The following is a 23932-nucleotide window of genomic DNA, read 5'->3' as shown; positions in this document are numbered from 1 at the left end:
CGCACCAGCACTAAAGGTCTCCACCTGGCTGGCAACTCTGATTAAAGCAGAAGCAGGCTTAAGTGACAGTAATCACAGAGTCTACTTTGCTAACAGGTAAGGAAACCAAGATGTACATCATCTACTTAATTTAAGTTTCCTAAAAATCCTATTCTGTCTCTTCCCACCATCTGAAGGTGGGATTCAGCTATATATATATCTGACAGGTAAGTTTCATGAACAAAATGTTATTGTTATAATACAATTAAGTTTGGTTCAATACTTACCTGGCAGATATATATAATTGAGTGCCCACCCTCCTCCCCTCAGGAGACAGTGGCATGGATAAAATATGATAGAAAATGGGAATGGTTCCTGATATCTGCTTCCCAGCAGCGGGAATGGGTACTACCACCTGGCCGCCTACTACGTGTGCCGCGAGTTTTGAAATTCTGTCGGACGTCAGAAATACAGCTATATATATATCTGCCAGGTAAGTATGAACAAACTTAATTGTATTATAACAATAACATTTTATATAGTTATTTTTGTTTTTGAGCTTTGTGCAGTATATAGTTTTTATATTTTTCCTTTAGTTTCAGATATAATTATTTTTATCTTTTTCCCTCAGTTTCAGATTTAAGGGAATGGGAAGAAGAAAACTTAGTTAATATGCAGAGGTCTTGCATGTCTTCCTCTCATAATATGAGGCCCAAACGCAGGTCTTCAAGTTATGAAGATTATAGTTACAAAAAACAAGAAATGTGCGAAGAGAGTTGTGTAGAGGAAGAAGATAACAAAGAAACTAAAACATCTTCACCTATTCTTGGTAAGAAAAAGCATTTCAGGAAATGCAATGCTTTATCACCACAAACTGTATCATCGTTTTGCAGTGATGAAAGTACCAACTCCTGTAGTCCAATGAGGGCGAGGAAAAATTCTTCAACATTGAGAATGGCTCACTCCTCCCCAACTTCCTCAGCTGATCATGTTTCCATACATAGAAAAATTATTCAAAGAAATATAATACCACTAGACAAACGAACACAAAGCAGAGGTTGCAGCTATCAAAAACATGCTCTCCTTAGCCCTGTAGGATCAAAGAAATCCACTGAAGCTGAAAGCCCATTATCCTCTTTTGTAGAAAAAGAAGATTCATTAATTGGAAGTATTGACTTTGAAGAACTGGATTCAATTTGCCTGTCTGTCATGTCCACTCCAAAGAGTAGTGTTTCCTCTAGGAAAAATAAAAAGGCCAGAGTTTCTGAAAAAGAGTGCACTCCAAAGAGAAATATATATTCATCAGAGGAAAACCACTATTCTTCTGAAAAACGATGCAACCATTCACACACATTTAAATTAAATGAATCTCCTCGTGATATTTATATTTCAGGTAGACGATCCTGTAAGAAAGATGTACAATATAAATCATGTATAGAAAATGACAGTGAATTATGTCATGAAAGAACTGAAGATTCTCCCATTATTGAACGTGTACATAATACAAGCGGCGTGAGTTTTCTTGGTGGGTTTGGTGATGAGGATTCCCCAGATCTCTTTGAAGCAACACCAGTTTCAAAAAGTTATGCTGTAAGTAAGAGTAGAGGCAGTAACTTTGAAAGTGAAACTGACCTCTTTAGTGATGAAACTGATATGTTCAAAGGTGTCTCAGACAGCCATAGTAAATTTGAGGAAAATTTTAAAGACCACCCTACCAAAAAAATTGAAACTACCAAAAATAATTGCATTTTAAAGACTTTTGAAGCAGACACAAAGAATTTCCAAGTTCCTGGAGAGCCATTGTCATCAGGAGCACCTTCATTTGTATCGAGTGAAAGCAATGTTAATGCGGAGTCATATTCTGTTGAAAATGCTTCTTCAAGTGATTCGCAAGTTAGTTTCAGTAGTACCATGGAATCACAACCTTTGATTGCTCGTCTTCAAGGTAGATTGGATGGATTTCAATCTACTCAAACATGTGGTGAGTACGTTATGCTGTAATGTTATTTAGATAAATGGAATTAGAGTATAGTTATAAAAGTTTAAATTTGTTCGTATGAAATTACAAACCATAACCTTATTATAGCTCAAGGTGGAAACATTCATTGAAGCTTGATAACAAGTGGTTATTTGTGGTAACTGATGAGTGGCAGGATGAATCCTTCACATTTTTCAGCTATTGTCAAGTATATGTACGTACAAGATTGCTTCCAAATAAATAAGTTTGTTTGCCATCTATTTTGTGGTTCTACACACAACTTACATTATTATTAGGTTCATGTCATGGTACCCATAGCCTTGATAAAAATCCATAGCTGGCTCGTTCATCTGCTTCCTCTTTTCCAGGGAAGATCCCTCTCAATATGCTTGGATCAGTCAAGATCCAAGGATCCCTTTCCTTAAATTCATGCAAGCAGTTTAGGTGACTTAGTATCAACTCTTATGACTATTCAAATTCTCTTGATTTTCTGTAACGGAGCCAGCCTACATGCTTAGTATAGGTTATTTTCTGATTTTTGGCGAGATGTGTTCCTTCACAAGTGTTTCTGGTTTTGGATATTCATTGTCCACAAGTAACTACACACAGGAATCGGGTTCTAAAGGGGTTTTACACGGTCAAGTATGTAGGCTAATACATTGGACAAAACGATGTTTGGAGCATGTTTGACTGTGTGAAAGGGGGTAAACATGTTGGACCAATGTGTTGGACGGCTGCCTGATCGGGTCTGACTTTTGTGGGCAGGGTTTGCTCGTTCATGTCCATGTATGGTCATCTGAAAAACGCATCAATCTCAAATGTCATACGTATACTACTCAAATCTCTGGGAGGTAACATCTGTAGCATCTCCTTCAGTGACTGATGGGCCCTATTATTTTGGGAATGAGTGACACGTCTGCCATCACCCTTAACCCCTTCAGCACTGGACGTACACTGTACGTCTTTTACGGTACAGTAATAAAAGACCGGGACGTACGCGTACTCTTTCATCCCTCCTCGAAAAGCAAAGCGTTTTCTTTAGCTTGGATGGTTTCCAGACACAGTATTGTGTACGAGAGAGGTGCTGAAGCTCCACCCACAATTCATTCTAACCAATGAGCGTCCGATGGACGTCGTGACGTCATTTTCATATGGGATATTAGGAGGGGTACTGGCCACAACATACCAGTGCGCCTCAGGCTATTATCTTGAGAAGGATTGATTACGATTTTGTCCCGTAAACCATGTAGATTTGAATTCCAAATCTTTTTCCCCTTTTGATTGCAGTTATTATATTGTTTTTTTTTTTTTTCAGTATCATGTCAGATGAATAGTGTTTCAGAGTCAGGGTCTGAGTACCTGCCAAATCTATCAGATGATGATTATAGTGATAATTTTTTAGAGGTTGACAGTGACAACGAGTGTTTTTGGAAGACATTGAACCTCTTGTCGATGAAGGCTGGCAGTTCATAACTGATCCATCTTGTGACTTGCGCCCAGACCCACCCCCCCCTGATTCACGGAGGGTGGCAATGGGATTCCTGCTTATACACCAGATTTCATCTGCTTACGTGATGCATTTTTTTCCTTTTTTGTGGTGATGTAATTGACAAATTGTGTGAATGGATGAATGCTCGGGCAGAGTAGTACTTTCATTCAACAGGAAAGCGTAAGGTGAAAAGGACTTCTATGGAGGCCTGTTACTTGTGATGAGATGTGTTTTTTATAGCTTGCAGATGATAATGGGGGGTGAAGATAAACTGCCCCATATGTATATACGTATTGGTCACGAGATGCTGTTGCTTTTTTTATCATTATTATTATTATTATTACTATTATTACTGTTTTTATTATTATTATTATTATTACCAGCTGCCTAAACATTCATTGATGTATATGCTGTTTCTGTATGAAACCTAGGAATAACTGTTTCAGTAAGAAAACTAGTACTGCTATTACCACTACTACTATTTTACTACTACTTTACTACTTTTTCTGCTACTTTATTTCTATTACTTTACTGCTATTTCTACTACTTTATTACAGTTCCTACTTCTGCAATTACTTTTTCTACTAAATATTCCTATTTTTTCCGATATTCTTACTATATTTTTGTAATTTTTTGACAATGGGGTAAAAATATTCATTGATATCCATACACACAATGTTTTCACATAAGAATATGAAGGAAAAAATAAAAATATGATACATAAAATTTTAGTGGGAGCAAGTAATGATTGATACTCGCGGTCGACAGGGGGTCTCATGCGGTATGCAAGCATTAGCAGCAATGTAGCAGGCCAGTGGCGAAGGGGTTAAGAGCCAGGCTAAAAAGATCAATATGTAGCACCCCAGGCCTGGTAAACTTTGAGTTCGGCCAATTTAAGAAAAAATACATCAATGGAAAGAGGAAGAGATGAAAATGCACAAGGTGTAAGAAAAGAAAAATACATATATATAGGCATTCCCCGGTTATCAGGAGGGGTTCCGTTCTCGTGAGGGTGCTAGTAAGAAAAACCGCCATTAACTGAAACTCAGCAATTTATGGCGCTTATGGTGCCAAGTTTCGGTTAATGGCGCCTCCGTTAGGTATGCTATGTCACCATAACTCTATTATCGGCACCTTATGGTGCCAGTATCCAAAACTTGGCCCATTATAGTGCTATAAATCGCAGATTTTATGGTGCTAGACAAGTGCCGTAAAACCGGATCGCCATTAACCGAGTCCACCAATAACCAGGGACTGCCTGTATATACAGGTAGTCCTCAGTTATCAGCGGACTCAGTTAATGGCAATCTGGTAAGACTTTTCACTGTCTACTTCCAAAGTTATCGTTCCATACTTTCCTCTGTATTGCATCATGTACTTTTAGATCTCGCTGAGTATCAGCACCATAAGGTGTTGAGATTGAAGCCCCTTCCAAGAATTAATAAGTAACTTTATTGCCAGCACCCTTCTTTAAGCTGTTGCAAAGGGAATGCTATTATATTTTTCTGCCTTAGAGCTGAGAGTGATGTTAAGGCTACATTTTACAGTGTCCTGTAAGAATTGCCTGTTGGGGCAATTAAAACTTAACCAGATAAGTTAAATCCAGAACATCTTTATCCTCCTTTTAGAAACCTATAACATCTTTTTCAAAGGTTAATCCTGGAAGAGGCACAGTTAACCTTTTGCTTTGTGGTTTCTTTGCCAATGTTTTGTGGTTTCTTTGCCAATGGTTAAGCTTGGAGGCAAAGTTAACTTTTTGTTTTGTGGTTTTAGAAAACCTAGAATGTATTTGTGAAGGTTAAGCCTGGAAGAGGCAAAGTTACTCTTTTGTTTTGTGTTTTTAGAAACTTATAAAGTCTTTGTCAGGGAACACGAGGTCCTTTGTGATGTATTTGATTAGGCTAGTGCATGAGAACTAGCTCCATATCTTCTACCTTTATTGAAGGCAAACTTCATAATGTGTACTGCAGTTGTAACTTCATTTAGTGTTAAGTCAATTTGTTACTTCAGAATAGGATTGATGTGGCGCAGTAGAAGTGCAATTTGGTTTTTACCGCTCACTACCATAAGTATACAGAATTGTTTTTGAAAACAGTAAAGCTCTTAATCCACTCCAGTAGTGGATATTCTTTTCCTGAATCGAAGAAAGATCAGTTCTTTAGGCTCTTTTGTTTAAATCCTGGGTTTCAATATTTTGGGGAGCGTGAAGGTACAAATTTTGTATAGGAGCATACCTTTATATCGTAAAGGTATTTATTTTAAGTGACTGTTGTTTTAAAAGGCTTTTGTACCCAGGCACAGGGGTCACCTCATACCGCTTCTGTTTCATTCTGGCTGTATTGAAGCGGTTTTTTCCACAAGGCTGCTCTTTGCTGCGCATATATGAGAGCCTTGCTCTGTGAATGAAATCTAACTTCTGTTGGTAGTAAAATCCAGAAAGGATTCTGGATCAGGTGGGAATGTTCTGGGTTTCATGCAAGAAACTTTTAGCTTGAATGGCTGAGCAGATTTTTGTCTAGCTGCACTACCCACTGTCCTCTTCTTGATGTGGGAATCAGCTAACTTTAACAGTAGGTGAGATTCATCACAAATAATATAAATATTCATAATAAGATTTATTATTCTGATACTTACTGTTAAAGTAGACCACACCCAGCCTCCCCACAACTTACTGGGCTGTCAGGGAGAATTCTGACAAGAGCTAAAACATTCAAAACACACCTGGTGGAGAACAGGTAAACTAGGCAGTCATCCGGGCAGCCATTCAATTTTTTGTTTGAATGCTGACTCACCTAATTGGTGCGGAGATATAGCTAACTTTAACAGGAGGTAAGTATCCAAATATGTAATAAATTTTATTATGAAAATTTATGTTATGATTCCTGAATCTTTTGTTGGTTGCTGATGAATCTCCAAGACTTCTTTCAAAACCTGTCTTCTTAAGACATTGTCTCTTCTTTGAATTCTTCCAAAGATAGTTTGTTTTTGCCCTGACAAACTTCATATGGTCAGGAAGCTTGTCAGTATGAAAACCTGAAGTGATACGTACAATTGTTCATACTCCATTAATAAGGGATAATGAACTATGCTTAACTCAAATGTTAAATCACTGGCACCTAATCCTGATAGCCTCTGGCTTTTGCTAAAACATATTTATAAGAACCAAGCCATGATTAGATAGTTTTCTTCCACTAGAAACATGGTTTGCTCTTTTACGTTGCATTTTTAACCAAAACGAGGAACCATCCCAGCCCCTGGACCCGTGCTTTTTCCCTTAGGATTAATGGACATTCTTGACCATGAAAAAGAGAACTCTTGGGACTTACCCCTCAAACTGAATGGATTTTCTCTCTGAGGCATATCAAGGAAACCTTTTTCCAACTTCAGTGAAAGCTTAGAGCGCCAGAGTATAGTGTCTTTCTCTTTGACTATTGGCAAGTATCCGCCTCTTATTTTCTTCACTACGTTTTGTCTTTCATCCTACATGCGTTTACTTGGAATAGCAACCTCAGATCCTGGAGAACATTTCTTCTTTTCTGTGAAAGCTAAGGACTTTAGAGTTTCCTCTTCCCCTTTAACTTTCAAAGTCCTACATGTTCCTTGCTTCCATTCTCAGCTTAAGTGAGACCCGAGTTCTAGGGGCGGCAGCTACAGTCTTGAACAAGTTTTACAGCTTCCAGAGCCTCGAGTTAAGAACTCTCCTAGTGTCCAGTTTGCCTGGCGCCAACTACCGCTTGGCACCGACCATAGAGTTCCCAGCACCTTGAGTTTTCTGCTCTGGCTTTCAGCTTGCTTGGTGCCAGCTACAGTCTGGCTCCTAATGATGAGTTCCCAGCACCCCAAGCTTCTAGCTCACTTAACGTCCAGCTCATCTGGCGCCAGGTTTTCAGCTTAGATTGCTCCAAGCTTCTTGCTCACTGGGTGTCCAAACTCACCTGGCGTCAACTCTTCTGATGCCAGCTTTTGAGTTCTTAATGCCCAGACCTGCCAACTCTCCTAGTGCCAGCCACAGTCTAGCTTCTGCCCCAGAGCTCCCAATGCCATGAGGAGCTCCAAGCTTCTTGCTCACCTGGCGTCCATCTATCTTGATGCCAGCTAAGTATGGCACCAGCTTTAGAGTTCTCAAACCCAGAGCTCCCAAATCTCCTGGCACCAGCTATAGTCTAGCTTCATCTTTACAGTTCCCAGCACCCTGAGGAGCTCCAACACTGAGTTTCTTGCTCACCTGGTGTCCATCAATCTTGACGCCAGCTAAGTTTAGCACCAGGTTTAGAGCTTTCAATGTCTGCAAGCTCCCAGCAGCTTGCTTGGTGCCTTCTTTGCTTTGGTGCCAACAACATTGTGTCCAAGATTGAATACCCTGTGGGAGGAAACAGAGAACTTTCTCTTTTTCTTCCACCTTATAGTAAAGTACAGAGTTTTAGGGAGCCAGAGGTTACCATGTACCGGAGCATTCACCACTCTTGGTGGATGGTTTATGGTTTTATTTCAGTGTAGGTGTCAGTGTTGTCTCCAGGGCAAGGGCCAGCACCAATCATGCTTTGCTAGCCAGCGGTGTACTACCCTCACTGCAAAGTATCCACTAAGTAGGAGGTGACTCTGGGCTATACAGCCACACCACTACAAGTTAAGATGAGCAGCAACCACAGGCAGTATTTACCTGCAGTGGCTTTCTTAACTAATGGGAAATGACAGCATTGTTTTATACATTCAACTTCCCTGCCAGAATATATCCTTAGCTATAGACTCCGTCGTCTCCGACAGAATTTCAAATTTCGCGGCACACGCTACCGTAGGTCAGGTGATCTACCGCCCTGCCCTGGGTGGCAGGACTAGGAACCATTCCCGTTTTCTAATCAGAATTCTTCTGTCGCCCGGACCATCAACATTGTTGTTGGTTCCTCTCGATTGGTTTTTCTTTTTTTCACCGGCAATTGATCTTCTTGACCGACTTTTGGTGACGTATCTGATTGTTGGATTGGCATACGCTGTTGTGGACTGTTTTGTGGACTTGATTTTGGAATTTTCTTTAATAATGTCTGACTCTGGAATAGTTGTGAGACGTTGTGTGAATGTAGGCTGTAAGGTGAGGTTGCCGAAAGCTTCGGTAGACCCTCACACGGTATGCAAGGGTTGGCAGGGAGTATGAATGTTCTTTTACTAATACTTGTAAGGAATGTGAGAACTTGAGTGAGAACGAATGGAAGAATCTAACTAATTATTTAAAAAAAGAGAGAGAGAAAGAGTGAGGAAGGCTTCTTATAGAAGTTTTAAGTAGTTCTAGATCTGAACTAATTCCTAGCTTGGGATCTTCCCCAAGGGTAAGTATATTTGCTACTTCTCCTTCCATTGCAGCCCCTTCTCCTATTGCAGAACCTGTAGATCCAGCAAAAGAACTTGCGGATCTAAAAGCAGCCTTCAGTTGATGGAAAACAAATGGCTGCCATACAAGGTAATGGCTAGTGATTATTCAGTGGACAGTGATATGAGTGTCCCCAGTGTAGTGGAGGGGGCATCTGGTCGGACTCAGCAACGCTCCTAGGTCTAGACCTCTTCCAAGCTCACATGCCCAGAGAGAAGGAAGTCGAAAACCGAAAGGAGGTTGTGAGAATCCCCACCGATCAGGGTGTCCCTTCGGCGGTTTCTGTGACACCCCAGACTGCCAAGGATCGCTATTGTAAAAGCGTCCTGCGTGAGTGTTTTTCGTCGTCGGGATCTTCATCTCCGAGACGTGATTGGAGAGATTCAGATCGATCTCGGCCACTCAAGAGGAGTTGGAAGGCTCCGACTATTGATTCGACCCAGAAAACTTCCCTGAGGAGTCTCCCTCGGGAGTGAAGAAGGCAAGAAGAGCCATTCTTTCAACCAGAGTGAGAGGAGGCAGGAGGTGGAGGCTATGGATCCTCCCCTCCTCCTTCCCCTCCTCCCGAAGAGGATAAAGAGGAGGCTACGAAGAGATTCATGATGGCGATGCAAGAAAGCAGATTTCGTTCTTTTGTAGGAGTTCTGTCAAAGGAGCCTCCTAGAAGGAAAGACTCTCCCTTCCGATGGCAAAAGATCCTCCAGACGTACGGAGGTATCTGCCGCCAGGATCGATACTCCACTCGAGGTGAGGTTTCCTGTACGAACCTGGATGACCGATCAGACGTCTGGCACGGCCAGGAGTGAGGAGTCACCCAGGAGGCAGGAGCCAAGAGCCAGGAGTGAGGAGTCAACCAGGAGGCAGGAGCCCAGAGCCGGAGTGTGGAGGCATCCAGGCAGGAGCAGGAGCCAGGAGGCAAGAGCCAGGAGGCAAGAGGCAGGAGTCAGGAGTCAAGAGGCGAGCCAGGAGCCAAGAGGCAGGAGTCAGGAGCCAGGGCAGGAGTCAGGAGGCAGGAGCCAAGAGGCAGGAGTCAGGAGGCAGGAGCCAGGAGTCCGGAGTCAGGAGCAGGAGTCCGGAGTCAGGAGGCAGAGTCAGGAGCCAAGAGGCAGGAGTCAGGAGGCAAGAATCAAGAGCCAGGAGGCAGGAGTCGAGACTCGTTCCTGGAGTTTATGACTCTTCTCCAAATAGGAGCTCCTCTCCTTCAGAGCATAGGAGGTCCTGGAAGGACTCTTCCTCCAAACGTGAACTTTCTCCTTCGTCTGATCGAGGGTTAGACGAGTTGTCTGATGACGAACCTCCTGCTAATGAGGGACTATCGAGTATAAAGTCTTAGCCTCATTATTGGTTCAAGAATTTGGAGATTCTCTTAGTCCGGCGGCTCCTCCTCCTCCTCGTTCTCTCTTTTCGAGCTCGGCTACGGCAAAATCTTCGGCCTTTTTGAAAATGAAGCCTGCTATATCGTGAAGAAGGCACTCCATTCTTTAGATTCTTGGATGGACAAGAAGAAGGAGTTAGGAAAGACGGTATTCTGCATGCCTCCTTCCAAACTACATGGAAAGAGAGGTATTTGGTATGGGACAGGAGAGACTATGGGTCTTTCTCTACCTGCCTCTGCAGATGCGGACTTTTCCAATTTAGTGGAGGCTCTAGACGTCACTCATTAGGATCGGTCAGAGCAACGTGGAGCACTTCAGAGTTGAACCACTTTCTAAAGGGACTTTTTGTCACGTTTAGAGGTGTTCAACTTTCTGGATTGGTCACTCGGAGTTCTGGCCAACAAATCTAAAGATCCGGAGTTTTCTTAAAAACCCACCCAGCGATTCTCCATAGCGTCCTGTCTTGCATGGACAAGGCAGTACAGGACGGTTCGGGTGAAGTGGCTTCCCTTTTTGGTGCTGGTCTCCTGAAAAAGAGATCAGTATATGGATCCCTATTATCGAAGGGGTTTCTCCGAGCCAGATGGACTGCTTTATTGTTCGCGCCACTCTATCGTATCATCGTTTTCCTTCTCAGTTAGTGAAGGATATATCTCGCTCGCTAACTGAGAAGGCGACACAAGACCTAACACAAACGTCCAAAGAGGCGCCCTGTAGTGTCGCGATTAAGAAGGACTCTCATCCTCCTCAGCAGCCCTTTCGTGGAGGTACAGCGGCTCGTCCCCCTGCCAGAAAGAAGAGCTCTGATAAGAGAGGAAGGTCTTCCTTTAGTCCCTTCAAGAAATCCAAATGACTTGTTGCTCGCTTCAGCACCGTGGGCGCCAGACTCCCTGAACTTTGGGCAGGAGTATGGGCAAAAAGGGGAGCCGACCCTTGGTCAGTGTCGGTCCTAAAGAAGGGATATGTAATCCCCTTCGACAACAGCCCTCCCCTACATCTACGCCTCGGGAACTGTCAGCGAGGTACAGAGACCCGGTAATGAGAAAGACTCTCCTTCAAATGGTGGAACAAATGTGGGAAAAAGAGGCCATCGAACTTGTGCAGGATCCACACTCCCCCGGGATTTTACAAATCGCCTTTTTCTAGTACCAAAGGCATCGGGGGGGGTGGGAGACCAGTTCTGGACGTAAGTGCTCTGAATCGCTTTGTTCAGAAAAAGAAGTTTCGCATGGAACGTCCGCCTCAGTAATGTTCGGCTCTTCGTCAGGAGATTGGATGGTCTCTCTGGACTTGCAAGACGCATATTTTCCCACGTTCCCATTCACCATTTGTCAAAGAAATATCTTCGTTTTGTAATAGGAGACAAGATCTTTCAGTTCAGGGCTCTGTGCTTCGGTCTGTCTACAGCTCCGCAAGTATTCACCAACCTGATGGCGAATGTGGCAAGATGGCTTCACCTAGAGGGAATAAACATCTCCCTCTACTTGGACGACTGGCTGATCAGGGGCCAAGTCGGAGATTCAGTGCTTGGAGGACTTATCAGTAACAAAGGAACATGATAGATTCGCTGGGATTGCTCGTCAACCTCGAGAAGTCACAGCTGATCCCCAGCCAGAACTTGGTTTATCTGGGGATTCAGATGGATTCTCGGGGTTTTCGAGTATATCCTTCGCGAGAAAGAATCGAAATCGAGGTTTTGTCGAGAATCTCGAGCTTCTTAGAGAGAAAGAACAGTTCAGCGAGGGATACCTGAGCCTTTTAGGGACTGTCCTCACTAGAAAAGTTCTTCTCTCTGGGGAGACTTCACCTTCGCCCTCTTCAGTTTTTCCTCAAAGAGGTGTGGAGTTGGAAGACGGGACAACTCTCGGACATCTTCCAACTTCCACAAGAGGTAAGAGATCATTTGAAGTGGTGGATCCCTCCTCTTCAAAAGAACGAGGGCGTATCGCTTGCCCTGCAGAACCCAGACCAAGTGTTATATACCGACGCTTCGGAGTCGGGATGGAGCGACGCTAGGAGCAAGGGAGGTGTCAGGCACCTGGACAAAAGGAACAGGTGTCCTGGCACATCAATTGCAAGGAACTAGTGGCCATACACCTAGCCTTAAAGTTCTTCGAAGAGATAGTCAGAGCGGGGTGATACAGATAAACTCGGACAACACCACGGCTCTGGCTTACATACGCAAGCAAGGAGGCACGCACTCTTTCTCCCTCTATCAGTTAACAAGACACCTGTTAACCTGGACGGAAGAAAGAGGCATAACTCTCCTCACAAGGTTTTGTTCAAGGGATCAAGAATGTGAGAGCGGACAGACTGAGCAGGAGGAATCAGGTCCTTCCCACAGAATGGACTCTACACGAAGAAGTGGTGTCGAAGTCTTTGGTCCTGTGGGGGAGACCTCACATAGACCTGTTTGCGACGTTCCTCTCCAAAAGAATAGAGAGATTTTGGCTCTCTTAGTGGAAGATCCGAGAGCCTTCGCAATTGACCGCATTTTCTCCTGGATTGGTCGGGTGTGGACGCATACGCCTTTCCCCCGTTCAAGATCCTGGGGGAAGTGCTCAGGAAGTTCGTAGCTTCGAAAGAGCACGAAGTTGACGCTAATAGCCCCATTTTGGCCAGCCCAGGAATGGTTCACGGAGGTACTGGAGTGGATAGTGGACTTCCCCAGATCGCTTCCAAACAGACCAGATCTACTCAGACAACCCCACTTCGAGAGGTTTCATCACAACCTCCCAGGTCTCGCTCTGACTGCCTTTCGACTATCGAAAGACTTGTCAGAGCGAGGGGCTTTTCTCGCAAGGCTGCGGGCTCTATCGCTAGAGCCCGCAGAGCTTCGACGAGAAGAGTATACCAATCAAAGTGGAAGTCTTTAGGAGGTGGTGTAAAGGTCAGAAGCTGTCCTCCTCCAGTACCTCTATAGTGAATATTGCCGATTTCCTCCTCTTTCTGAGAGAGGAATCACACCTATCTGTCTCAACAATAAGGGATACAGAAGCATGCTGTCTTCAGTATTTAGGAATCGAGGCCTAGACATTGCAAGCAACAAAGATCTACACGATCTAATTAGATCTTTTGAGACTTCAAAGGCAGCTACTACCTAGAACACCTAGTTGGAATCTAGGACGTTGGTCCTGAAATTCCTTTCATCGGATAAATTCAAGCCTTTACATCTGGCTTCCTTCCGCGACGTCACTAGGAAATGCTTGTTCCTGGTGGCTCTCGCTACAGCCGAAGAGGACGAGCGAATTGCACGCTCTGGATTCCACGGTGGGGTTCAAAGGAGATGCTGCCATCTGTTCTTTCCAGACAATGTTTCTGGCAAAGAACGAAAACCCGTCAAACCGTGGCCCAGAAGTTTTGAGGTAAAAGGCTTATCTAACCTAGTAGGCAGAGATAGAGAGGTCTCTCTGTCCAGTGAGAGCTCTTAAATATTATTTAGAGAGGAAGAGGACAGATGGGAGCTTGTCAACAAGGTCTTTGGTGTGCGGTGAAGAACCCCAAAAGACTCATGTCCAAGAACGCCTTGGCTTTCTTTGTGAGAAGCGTTATTACGGACGCTCACAAGAACTGCTCGGAGGAATCCTTCGGTCTTCTAAAAGTCAAGACCCATGAAGTGAGGGCAGTAGCAACGTCTTTGGCGTTCCAAAAGAATATGTCTCTAAAAAATATCATTGAGACTACATATTGGAGGTGCAATTCAGTGTTTGCATCTCATTATCTGAAGGATGTGAGAGTGACCTATGAGAAGTGCTTCTCGCAGTCCTTTTGTATCAGCAGATACAGTGCTGGGTCTTGGAGCAAAGACTGATCCTTAATTTTGTGTTTTGATCGTACATAAACCCTCTTGTCAGATATGTGCTTGGTTTTCTATTAGCAAGCTCACTAATGTCGCACGGAGCATAGTGTCATTGCTGTAGGGGATCAAGGGTATGTATGGCTAGTAGGGAGTACAAAAATTTTTTTTTTTTTATATTTTGTAATGAAAGTGTATTTATGTTTCGAGTTTTGGGGTTTGTTTGTTTTAAGTTCGGGGATAACTCCTTACAATCTAGAACTAACATGGATGTTAGGATCAGGTGATCGGGATCGGTTTTGTGCTCCTTGAACAAGGTGTATTGTCATGTTAGTGGAATAGCACCAATGACAAAGGCCTTTATGCTCTGCCGAGTAAGTGGATAAGACCCCATTGCAGACCCACAAGAACTCGTAGCCATAGATCAATATCTCGCTGAGGCTCTTGAGGCTAAGCAGACTCCAAGGCAGTAGCCGCGAAGTCTTCAGCCTAATAAGGTAGGAACCAGGTTTATTAATACCTACAACATATGTTGTTTACCTGTCTATTTCAGTAGTTAGCTGTCTCTACCCACCACCAATGGGTGCTAATCAGCTAAGTATATATCTGGCAGGAAGTTGAATGTATTAAAAATGATATTGTCATGTTTACAATAAAGTTTTATACATACTTACCTGACAGATATTACGATTAATGGCCCACCCAGCCTCCCCGCAGGAGACAGGTGGAAGAGAAGAATTCTGATTAGAAAACGGGAATGGTTCCTAGTCCTGCCACCCAGGGCAGGGCGGTAGATCACCTGACCTACCGGTAGCGTGTGCCGCGAAATTTGAAATTCTGTCGGAGACGACGGAGTCTATAGCTAAGTATATCTGTCAGGTAAGTATGTATAAAACTTTATTGTAACATGACAATATCATTTTTTCAATGCAGCCAACTTTTCTATTTCAAATTCATTACATACATCACTTGATATTTTGGAATAAAATAGTATGTCCATTTCCCACATCCTTCAATATGTAATTACTTGGTAAGTCTCTTATATAAAAATGACATTTTTATAATAAAATCTAATTTTATACATAGTACTTAAGAAGTAATTACATGATCAGAGCCAACCCTCCTCCCCTATGATGGACATTGGGCATAAAACAGAAGGAGGTGGGCAGCCAAGTCGTTACCAGTATTGTCGTTAGTGGATGCCTGGGTGGTACCTTGTACCTACACTGAGCTCTCAGAGGCTTCCCACGAAATTTGAATTTTTGCTGCTGAGTGGCTAAATAATTAGGTAGCTATGTAATTACTTGATACAAATATATAAAACTTTTTTTATGAATATTTCATTTTTTGTATGTGTAACCCAATAAAAGGAAAATCTGACAAACATTAACTTTGATAATGATTAATGTGAAGAGAAAGTATGAAATTAGTCAAAATTTTTCCTTAATATCCTTGTGCTTTCTAATTGATTGTTGAGTGTTCAGACTTATTAAAATGTATTCTAACGAAGTTGCATGCTGACTGATCTTGCAGCATTACATCCAGACTACACAAAGAGTGAGAAATGTGATTGATAGTTACATGAAGGTTCTGGTGGTGTACATGCTATGTGACTATCATCTTGTTTCTGTTTGGTAAACAACAGGAGTGATTAGTTAGGAGATTCAAAGACCATGAATGTGGGAATATATATATGCTGTATGTGAATGACAGAGTATAGAAAAAAGTATTTTGTTATGAAAATTTCTTATGTCTTGCTACTTTTTTTCTCCCAGGTGTAATACAAACAGAAAATGAACTAAGAGCAGAATTAGTAGAGGCAGCTGTAAAAGAAGCAGAGAAAATCCATGAATCAGCAAATGAATTTGAACTTGGTCCATTTTTTGGCCTTCCATCTTTAGTAGCAGAGGCTCTCAGAAAGCATCGTGGCATTCAGGACCTTTACGGTAAGATATAATTCTTAAGGAAAACAAAGTAATTACAGTACTTTGGTAGGAATGTAGATTTGGTGATGAATAGTTTGTAATGATTCTTACCTTGGCTATCAGAAATTATTTTGGGAATTTTTTTTATTTTGATTAAGATTTAAGTGTTTAACATCCCTCTTTTGAATGTCTTGTCTAAGTGGTAGTAGCATAGATACAGTTGCTTTATGCAACAGAGCCATCTCTGTTGCTAAAGTTAGTTGCTTTATCTTCAATGATGCAAAACAAATGTTCTCAAATCTTATGCTTTGCCATAGCTTTTGTACTATGGCTTTCCATTGTTTTCAGTTTGAAACACAAACACAATACTTTTGTTGCATAATTCTTTTTATGGTTTTACATATACATATACAAAATTGCCCTGACTTGCCTCCCTTTGTTGTAGGTTGGGGCTATCAAAGAGCAACTAAGTGTGCTCTAACTAGGCTTTCTTTTATCCTCTCTTAGTTTTCCTACTTATCCTTTTGCTTTAAATACAGTTTTGATCTTTTTTAGAGCACAAAAGGTGATGTTTGATAAGGAAGGAAAAAGGCCAGGTTACAACTAGTTGTCAGTGTTGAACCTGATCTTGAGATATGGTGTCTTTGAGACTTAGAAAAGTGTGGTGTATTGTATTGAAGTGGATCTTCTAAGGGCGCTATATGTGTGAAAACTCATAGTTGCACCACCTCTGGAGGGCAGGAGTCCAACTTGAACAAATTTAGGGGCCTACAGTTCTTTTGAAACAAAATTCCATCCAAATGATAATGAAGTAATGACAGTGGATATGGATGTGGGTACTACTTATAACCAAAAAGTAGATACCTTTCCAACCCAGAAAAAATGGAGTTGTATAACTAATTTGGCACCCTTTGAACATGAAAAAGCTGATCCTCCTCATATATTTTAACAAGTTATTTTGAATAGATAATTGGTAAAGATTCTTTTAGTGAAAACATTGATTAATAGCTTCCTCAGTTCTGGAGAACAAGTATTAAGTTCATGTCTAGTGTTATAAATGAGTTTTTGACCAAAAGAGTCAATTTAGAACAGTTGATTGAAGGGACTCTTAAGTTCAGTCCAATATTTTTCAAATCAAGAGAAATTCAAGGTATAAAAGTATGTACAGTGGTCCCCCCTTATTCGCGGGGGATGCGTACCAGACCCCCCCCCCCCCCCCCCCCCCCCCCCCCCCACCCCCCCCCCCCCCCCCCCCCCCCCCCGAGAATAGTTGGAACCCCTATAAAAATGCTGAAAGCAGCCTATTTTGTTAGTTAAAACTCAAGAAAAATCCACTAAAAAATTTTATACTTGGTTTTTTTAATAGTTCTATCACAAAAAGTGCATTTTATGATGAAATAGATAAAAAACCCAGGAATTTGTGGATATTTCTCATAGAAAAATACCGCAAATATGCAAATTTTCTGCAAATAATGCGGGGAAACGTTCCCGAGAGAAATCCACGAAACTGGAGGGGGTCCACTGTATGTTGCTCATATGCAAACAAACCTTCGGTCTTAACAATAGGATAATTTTCTAGCGCCTTGTTGGATCCAGTTAAATCGCAGATGAAAGCAAGGAATCTTGTGAGATCTGGCAACGCGTGAATATATTGGGTGAAAAGTGGTCAAGGACCACGCACCCACGCCACAGCGTTCAGTCTTTTCTTAACCGCCTGGACGAGAGTTGTGGATGACCTCTCTCGGCCTTTACCCGGTTCATTGCCCATTTTTGCTTGTGTTTCAGTGTGTGTGTGTGTGTGTGTGTACATTTATTATGGCTTCTGCTCCTTCTGGACCTCGTCAATGTGTGTGCCCGGGAACTCCAGGGTTTCCCGTGTTCTCGTTTTTTGGCTTCTTCAGTGACCAATCCTCACATCACTTCTAGTAGGTGTTCTTCTAACCTTTATATAATAACGAATCCCTGCATGGAATGCTGTGCGTGGCCTAGAGAACAGTGGAAGTTATTTTATCGTAAGAGGGAGCATCGTAGAGTTTCTACTCTTCCTTCATGGGAGGGATTTTCTTCTCCTCTTCCTGATGTTTCGTCTCCTGCCGCTGGCACACCCCATGCTAATGTTGTGCCTTTGTCCCCTTCCTTTTCTTCCATCATCATCGTTGGAAGTATTGAGAGGCCCTCAGGCTGATTTATTATGTAATGTTGCCCCCCTCTTCCTCTGGAGTCAATTTCATTCTCGAGAGAGAGGAGGCTTTTTTGTCAGTTTCTTTAATTTCAGATTCAGAGGTGTCCAAAAGGGCGGCGCTCTGGGTGACACTTGGGCTATGGGGTCCACCCTCCTTGGAGGGTTTGCTGATGCACTTCTTGGATGCTTGCCACCCCCCTCCTCCTGGCCTCATCTTCGTTGGTAGCAGAGGTCAGCCATATTGTATTGCTCCGCTCGTGACGATTGCCACTTCTTCGTGTCAGAGGGAATCCGTGGCGTCAGCCCCGCTTGTGACGTCACGGGGTCAGCCATTTTGTATCCCTCCGCCAGTGGTGTCTGCTACCTGTTCGGATCGGGGGGAAGCTGTGACGTCATCACCAATTATGATGTCATTTCCACCGATGACATCACTCCCAGTTGCCTCCATTGCGCTGCCTTGCTTGTCTGTGTCGTCATCGTTTGCTGTCATAATGTCATCTCTGCATTCCAGTTTGATGCGTCTCCCTACCATGTCGTCAGCCCCTTCTCTTGCTGGTCCATCTGAGGCTTTATGCCAGGTGGTTCTTAAGAGATTGGACTCTGTTTTAGAAGATAGGTTTGCTCCCATGTCGGCTGGGAGGACTGGAAGCTAGCGTGTTGCATCACCCCCGCCTCCTACGAAGCGATTGTGTAAGAAGCCAGTGCTGTCTTCCTCTCCTTCTCCCCCATCTCTGCCACATCGGTGTATCAAGTGTTGGAAGGTTAAGGACTTTGCCCTTTCTTCGTCTGCAAGTGAGGAGCAGCACCCCCATGTTCCTGTGGGTGTTGGTGTTACAGAGAGTGTTAGTGTTTCTTCCCCTGTGCGATCTGCAGTGGCTGCTTCATCCCCTGCATCGAGTTGTGAGTGTGTTGCAAACCCTTGTTCATGCACAAGTTTCAAATGCTTCCGCTTCTTCTCCAAGGCCTATTCATCACCATAAGAGGTCGAAGGTTGTAAGCATGGAGTTATTGCAACAGGAGTGTTTGGCTGCTCCTCTCCCTGGTACTTTCTATGGTTTGACTCCGAGGGATTCTCGTTCTATTTCGAGTGTTCGAGACACTTCACCTACACACGTACGTGTGTCCGCCCCGCACATCCACGTACATGGCCATGTACGAGAGTCATCTAGTGGGAGAGTGCTTAGTGATGTCCCTAGTGTTGAGGTTGGTTCGTCGTAGGAGTTGGCACTTGGATCCAGCCCAGACAGGTTAGTTGGTGTTTCTGGCTGTTTGGCTGCTGGCTCTTCTGTTGGTTTACACGAGGAAGGCACTTTAGTTAAGCCTGCACTTTCTTCTCGTCGTCGGTCCCCGTTGCCTGAGCAGGAGGAGGGCAACACGCAAGAGTTTGTCTTCCTTTACAGAAGTTATTGATCTCATTTGTGACTTCAACACTTTGGAGAGGAGGACTCAGGCTCGGTCGTCTTTCACTCCTTCCTGCTTGGAAGCCTTTCTGGGAGCTACCCAAGATCCCAAGTCATCGTTTCAACTTCCCTTGTCGGGGCATGTCCAGTCGGTCTTACATAAGGTAAACACATCTGTTTCAGATTGGGATGGCTCTGCCAAGTTGCTTCCCCCACCTCTCATGAGGCATAGGAAGTACTTTTATGGAGGAGTTATGGGAGTTCCATTTGACAATGTCCTGAGAGAGAGAGAGAGAGAGAGAGAGAGAGAGAGAGAGAGAGAGAGAGAGAGAGATATTGATGGTTAGCGATTGAATTGGCTGTAGGTGAGTTCTGGGTTGACTGCTGGTGCCATTGGAGTTAGAGTTATGATCAGAGTTTTGAGTCAGTCTTTAGTCAGAGTCTGTGATGGTCAGTAGTGTTGGCAGCGGTCTGTGAAGAGTATTGAAGGTATTGATGGTCAGTTAAATTGTGTTATTGATTTGTTGTTTAGTTTGTTGTTAAGTTTGATATTGTTTGCTTTAGAGTTGTTGTGCCTGTGTTGTTAGATTTGTTGTGCTTATGAGTTTCTTTTGAGTTATATGTGGGTTGTTGTGGTTGTGAGTTGTTGGGGGTTGTTGTTGGTGAGTTTTTATGATTCTTGATGTTGTCAATGGGTGTGTGTGTGTTGGCTTGTTGTGTTGTTAGTGATTGTTTGTGCAGTGGTCTTTTGTTGTGGTTGTAGTCCTTGTTTGTTTGTTGTGTTGAGTTATGGGGTTATGGTCCTTGGTTGTTGTGTTGTTGAGTTGTGGTCCTTGGTTGTTGTTGTGTTGTTGTTTGTGTATTGGTTTGCGATGGTTGTTGGTGTCGCAGCAACCTCGACCAGCGGACAGCACAGCATAGCCCTGAGTATCTGGAGTTGGGTGAGTACATGTGTTTGTGTTTTTTGTTCTGTGTGTAGGTAGGTCAATTATCCTGCGTGTATTCCATAGTGTAAAGAGGAAAGTGTGGCTGAGGGTGAGTTTGGCAGCCGGATTGGTTAATTTTATGTGGGGGGGATTTTGCCCGCTTGATTTTTGAGCTTGTGGTCCCGCCACACTATGCTACAAACTGCATACTTGATGTCGCGTCATCTTAACCCAGACGTCATTCGTCTGAAGCCAGGGTTAACTTTGGAGCAGGTGAGGTCCGTGGCTCCGTCCTTTTCTCCGCAGGATGCCTCAGCTTTGGAGTCTACGGCAGCCTCCATGTTGCAGACGGTTTTTTGTTGGACTTCTGGTCAGCAGTTATTGCCAAGATAGCTTCTGACAGGTCCCCAGAGGGGTTGGTGAGTGCTTCCTCTCTTGCCAGTTTGTTGCAGCCTGGAGCAAGTTGTTCTCGTATGTTGCACACCACAGTGTTAATTTATGGGCTAACCTTCTCCTGATTAGAAGAGATGCAGCTTTATCCAGGATGGAAAGATCAGTTGACCCTGAGTCCTTGCTGGCATTGAGGAATGGGGATCTTTTGGAATCTCAGTTTCTATTCCCTCAGACTGAGCTGGAGGATGCGATAGACCAGCACTGGGCTGACACGAAGGACAGATTTGTGCACCAGGCTGTGTCTAAGTCAGAATTTTGTCCTCGGAGACATCTGGCTCCTCCTCCTCCCCCTGCCCAGCAGCAGTCACGAAGGTCATTGCCTTGTAGGCCATCAAGGAGTTCGGTTTTGGCAGGGCCTCCCTGTTCGTCCCAGCCTAGGTCAGAGGACCAACGTCCCTTTCACTCCCGTTCCTTTAAGTGGAGAAGGGGCCCCAGGGGTAGAGGTAAAGGAGGTTTTCAGTAGGTTAGGCATCTCTGCCTCTCCTGTGCCACAAGAGGGGGGGGTGCCTGGCATGCCAGTGGGCCAAGTGGCGGAGGAGTGGGTAGTAGATATCCTTCGGGTGGGGTATCTACTGCTATTCGACTTCTCTCCCCTGCTCTCGGACAAGCCTCTGCTCAGGAGGGTGTATCCACTAGATTCTCCGAAGTTGTTGGCTCTCCAGGAGGAAGTGCAGAAGATGCAGGATAAGGATGCAATAGAGGAAGTGTTGCATCCGTCTCTGGGGTTTTACAGTCACATCTTGTTGCTCAAGGTGTTTAGAGGTTGGAGGCCTGTAATCGACTTATCCAACTTGAATAATTTCATCAGGAAAATGAGGTTTAAGTTGGAGACCCGGTGTTCAGTGTTGGCAGCTGTAAGGGAAGGTGACTTCATACTGTCAATAGATATGAGGGACACACTTCTAGATCCCTATTCATCCGACGTCCAGGAGGTTCCTTCGCTTCTCTCTCGGAGACATGGTCTTCGAGTTCAAAGTCCCATGCTCTGGGCTGACCACAGCCCCTCAAGTGTTCACAAGGGTCTTCTCTCTCGTCTCAAGTTAGGCCCATGTTCAGGGGATCCGTTTGCTGAGGTACCTTGATGATTGGTTGGTCCTGGCAGGTTCCAGGGAGAAGCTGCTGCAGGACAGAGATTGTCTGCTTCAGTTTTGTCTGGAACTTCGCATCTTGGTCAACCAAGAGAAGTCAAACCTCGTACCCAGTCAAAGGATTCTCTACCTGGGCATGGTCATTGATATGGCGGGTTTCAAGAGTTTTCCTGTCTGATCAGAGGTTGGAGAAGTTTCAAGTGGTAGCGAGCAACTTCCTGTCAAAACCACATTAATCAGCTCATCAGTGGCAGGTTCTTCTTGGAATTTTGTCTTCTCTGGTCCCTCATGGGCATCTCCATTTTTGGTCTCTACAATGGAGGCTGAGGGAATTCTGGCCCCCGGCAGGGGACTTACCCCTATTAAGGGTTCCTCTGTCTGGAAGTAAGAGAAGACCTTCATTGGTGGTTGGACGACTGAAATCTCTTGAAAGGTATACCTCTGCGTTCTCTCTCCCCGGACTTCCTTCTGTTTTCAGATGCCTCCCTCGCAGGTTGGGGGGCTCATTTAGGCGGCCTCATTGCCTCGGGCATATGGAGTTTGGAGGACAAACAGCAGCATATCAATGTCTTGGAGTTGAAGGCAGCTTTTCTGGGTCTGAAGGAGTTTCAGGAGAAAGTAGAGGGTCATTCTGTCATTCTCATGTCGGACAACACCGCGATGGTCGCTTATGTGAACAAGCAGGGAGGCCTGGTTTCACGTCAACTTCATGCCTTGACTGTTGAGGTTCACCAGTGGGCGGTCAGCAATTCAGTAGAGCTCTCAGCCAGGTATATCCCTGGCAAACGGAATGTGGTCGCAGACAAGCTCAGTTGTTAGGATCAGATCCTAGGCACAGAGTGGTTCCTTCATCAGGTATCAGGTAGTAGCAGACAAGCTCTTCCAGGTTTGGGGGAGACCCATGCTGGACCTTTTTGTGACCCGGTTCAACAGGAACCTGGAGATATTCTGTTCAGTGGTTCCAGATCCTCCAGTGTTAGCGGAGGACATGTTCCAACATCCCTGGGACAACCTGGAGGTGTATGCCTTCCCTCTGTTTTTGTTTGATCTGTCAAGTCCTGAACAGGCTGATGAGTTCACAGTCTCGGGATGACTTTGGTAGCCCCTGTGGCCTCAGGCAGAATGGTTTCCAGATCTGCTGCCATTGTTGTCGGAGGTTCCGAGGGAAATTCCCCCTTGGCGGCATCTACTGTGTCAGCCACATGTAGAAAGGTTCCACCAGTCAGTAGAGTCCCTGTCTCTTCGCGGTTGGAGGCTATCAAGTACCTCCTCCGAGCGAGAGGCTTTTCTCAGAAGACAGCAGGGCATATGTCCAGCAGTCTCAGAAGGTCGACCTCTAGTTTACCAAGGCAAATGGGCGATTTACTGTGATTGGTGTTGTAAACAGGGTTTTTTTCCACTCGGAACCTCTATTCAGCGCATAGCAGACTTTTTTACCTTCCTCAGAGATGAGAAACATTTGTCTGTTTCTGCCATCAGAGGCTACAGGGCAGCCCTGAGTTTAGTGTTACGTCTAAGAGGTATCGACATCTCATCCTGGGAACTTTCCATGCTAGTTAAGGGGTTTGAGCAATTGAGTTCTCCTAGGGAGCTCAAGCCACAGACATGGGATGTCTCCTAGGGAGCTCAAGCCACAGACATGGGATGTTTCCTTGGTCCTGAGAAGTTTCACTAAGGCTCCATAAGAGCCTTTGTGTTGTTCATGAGACACGGACTTGACACACTAAACGATTTTTCTCCTGGCCTTGGCATCTTCGAAGAGAGTGGGGGAGCTGCACGGTCTGAGCTATGATGTGAAGCACACCAGGGGTTGGGGTCAGTGTCCTTTGAATTTTTCCTGGAATTCATGGCTAGGAGCCAGAATCCCTTGGTGCATGATGATAGGTTCACCCCCTTTTCCATTCCATCACTGAATGAGTTTGTGAGCAGTGATGCTCAAGAGCTTTTGTTGTGTCCTGTCAGGGCTCTGCATTGCTAC

The 23932-nt window shown here is 44.2% G+C and overlaps 1 protein-coding gene across 1 annotated transcript in view; it reads left to right on the top strand.

Moving 5' to 3' along the window:
* The first annotated feature begins 614 nt into the window (after positions 1-614).
* The window catches only part of LOC135208008 (helicase POLQ-like), a 37062-nt gene continuing 13744 nt past the window's right edge, over positions 615-23932 (top strand). The window contains exons 1-2 of the mRNA XM_064240103.1: positions 615-1960; positions 15756-15926. Coding sequence (XP_064096173.1) covers positions 652-1960; positions 15756-15926 — 1480 coding nt within the window. The 5' untranslated portion in view covers positions 615-651. The remainder of the gene's footprint in view (positions 1961-15755; positions 15927-23932) is intronic.

Source organism: Macrobrachium nipponense, chromosome 34 (assembly GCF_015104395.2).
Source record: "Macrobrachium nipponense isolate FS-2020 chromosome 34, ASM1510439v2, whole genome shotgun sequence".
NCBI classification, from domain to species: Eukaryota; Metazoa; Arthropoda; class Malacostraca; order Decapoda; family Palaemonidae; genus Macrobrachium; species Macrobrachium nipponense.
This window is presented reverse-complemented; position numbering and strand designations above follow the sequence as displayed.